Source organism: Rhincodon typus, chromosome 42 (assembly GCF_021869965.1).
Source record: "Rhincodon typus isolate 14 chromosome 42, sRhiTyp1.1, whole genome shotgun sequence".
NCBI classification, from domain to species: Eukaryota; Metazoa; Chordata; class Chondrichthyes; order Orectolobiformes; family Rhincodontidae; genus Rhincodon; species Rhincodon typus.
Window position 1 is genome coordinate 1,363,149 of NC_063373.1, and position 2,979 is coordinate 1,366,127.

General features: G+C 42.2%; 1 gene segment (V, D, J or C); it reads left to right on the plus strand.

The window, feature by feature from the left end:
• Nucleotides 1–1,060: 1,060 nt before the first annotated feature.
• Nucleotides 1,061–2,635, plus strand: LOC125487462. The segment is given in 3 exon segments: nt 1,061–1,106; nt 1,205–1,539; nt 2,525–2,635. Coding segments are annotated over 3 exon segments (492 nt in total).
• The last annotated feature ends 344 nt before the right edge of the window (nt 2,636–2,979 follow it).

Here is a 2,979-nt window from a genome sequence, read left to right on the forward strand (position 1 = left end):
TAATCCCCGTACTTTTCTCATATGTGTGTTTGTTGATGCATCTGTGAGGTTGAATGCTGCTGTTTGCGACTGATTTTCTGATTGATTCTGTGACGATTTTCACTTTGTGCAAGTGAAGTAGCTTCACAGCACCAGCAGAGGGTGACGCTTTCTCACTTTAAACTCAAATTGAAGTGCAATTTCAACATTTTAAATAACATCAAAGCACAAAAAAATTCTCGCTTTCAACAGAGAGACACACGTGCATGCTTGCTGGAGTGGACGTACACACATACAAACACGTGCTGACGCACGCACACACACACAGACAGACAGACCCTGCTGGAATGGGAGATCCGTAAAGTAACAATGACAAGTACAGTGAACCCTGTTCTATGAGGACCCTGCGTTCAGTAAGTCAGCAAAACAAGGACAGATGGGAGGAAGGAAAGTGAAACTTGAGCTCAGCAAGGAATGCTGAGCGGAGCTAACAGAGGAAGAAAGTGATAATCTTGAGCCTGAGGGCCGAGAAGCAGCATCAGAGAAGGAGAATAAACGAGAATCTGGTAAAAGTGATATTACAGATACTGTTGAGTTAACGCTGGGATTGAGTCCAGTGATATTGAACGTGAGATAATAATTTGAGAGCGGAGTGCTTGCGGAGCTGCAAGGATTGTGTGTAGGCTGGGTAAATCAGGAATGGTGGTGTTGCAAATTTAGGTGCAGCCATTAATTGGCTAAGATCAAGAACTCGGGTCAAGTTGGGATGTGCGACAGGAAAAAAGAAGCAGAGCCTTGAGAGTAAATTGTACAGTGAATCTGGGGAATTACTCGTTAAGGATGGAAGTCAATCTATCAAAATTCTCACTTCTCCATTTTAAGTACAGTGACTGTAACCCATCTCGAGATGTGTCAATTCACTGAGAGGCTGCTTTCTTCCTCATGCTCCCAGTGTACCACCGCGTCAACAAGGAAGTGAGGTGGCAACCTGTAGTGACACGTCAGCAGTTTACTGAGTGCGTGTTTATAGACTGCGTTTCCTCAAATATTCGACGGCTGTTTTACACCGAAGGTAGAGATAATGTGGCTACTCAGCATCTGGGGTGTTTGGGGATCAATGCTAATAGGTACTTGTGGAGGAAATACTATTCACATTCCTTTAACAATAATATTTTAAACTGATGTAAGGTAATAATTTGTAATTAACATTTGTTTTTCCTTTCAGACCTGAGTTATGAAAATTCTGTCACTCAGTCACTTTCCTCAGATGTTCATCCAGAAGGCGAGGTGGTGACTCTAAATTGTACCTATGATACAACATTGAGCTCCTACAGGTTATATTGGTACCGACGATGTCCAGGCACGCAACCTGAATATATAATGAGGAAAAGTACTACTGGTAATGAGAAAAAAGCAGATTTTGCTAAAAGTCGCTTCTCTATAGAACTTCAGATCTCGAAGAAATTCACCAGTTTGACTATCACCGGTATCCATCTGACTGACACTGCTGTGTATTACTGCGCGCTTCAGCACACAGTCGTGATAAACAGCCTTTACCCCGTACAAAAACTGCCTTTAGACCATAGACTGTTGTCAGTGTTGAGGTTTTCACAGAGTCTCGGGTTGTTATTATGTGGTTTCAGGAAGTTAAACACACTCTGAGAGGAAACCAAACTAATCTCGAATTAAACTGCCAACCAAGTGTTTCCCGGATCAGCTGAGAAAAGAAAGTGCAGATTCTGAGCTCGCACACACGCCGATCTGGCAATGAAGGAATGAATTGGGAGCATCTGGAAACATAGCATCAGTTCATCACGGGCGAGCTTTTACAATTGGTGTCACTGAAAATGCTGATTCGACTGCATTGAGGGGATACTGAATTTATCCTTTCATCATCGATGTGATCACATGGAATTGTGCTTATCTGCTCAAAACACAACATGGCACCAAGCTCTCTCTCCTTCCCGCACCCCGCCTCTCTCTCTCTCTGTGTGTGTGTGTGTGTGTGTATGTGTGTGTGTGTGTGTGTGTTTGTGTGTGTGTGTGTGTTTGTGTGAGAGAGAGAGAGATAACGTATGCGTCAGTATGTGGAGAGTCACCGCAACAGTTAATTTTTCAGTTCTCCTCGCAGTGTACTTTTTTGAATGTCGCTTTCCTGCTATCTTTAGCCCCTTCTGTTGTCGTCTCACTGTCATTCATCTGAGTTTCAACTTGATTTGTACTTCTTTTTGTTTCTCTGTATGTCACTGAATTATATCTCAATTTGACTGGAGACTCTGTAATGGAACAACAAATTGTTATAGGACGATTTTTAAAATCTGACTTTAAAGAGATTATTCAGCTGCTATTTCCATATAGTACCTCGCGTTACTGAGAACACTACTTTTCTCTATGTTTAAATTAATTGTTGAATAAGTTATCTTGGTTCTTTGTTTTCAGTTCATGTGTTAATCCAAGTGCACGTGCTTCATTTCCGTCGTTGGTCTGTCGTGCACTTTGAAGAGCAGAATCTTTTTCTGTTTCGAAGTTGCACTCTTGTCAACAGGACATGAAGATGGAGGTACGATTAACATTGATTATCCTCATGCTCCTGATTGGAAATCAACTGGATGAGTTACAGATCAGTGCCTCTTGTGTGTCTCTGAGGATCTACTGATGTCAGTGGTAGAGTCCCTCCCTCGAATTCCAATTGATTGCAGCTCTCGTGTCACCTACTCTAGATGTGCTTCATAACATCTAAGAGTACGTTCCTTAGAAAATGGAAGCGCTTTAGTTTCTCACCAATGTCGAGTCAGACAACATTTCCACATCGAACAGGGTAGTTTCACATAATTCATTTTCAGTCAGTGATTGTTGCTCCTCTGTAAGATTGTTGATGTTCATATCGCAAAGCTGTCAGTCTGACTCCTGTCTGCCTGGACTATCTATACTGGTTGCCCTTTGAGTTGTTACATGGTGATGATCACCAGGCAGTGGTAAATAACAGTATCCTTCCTCCTG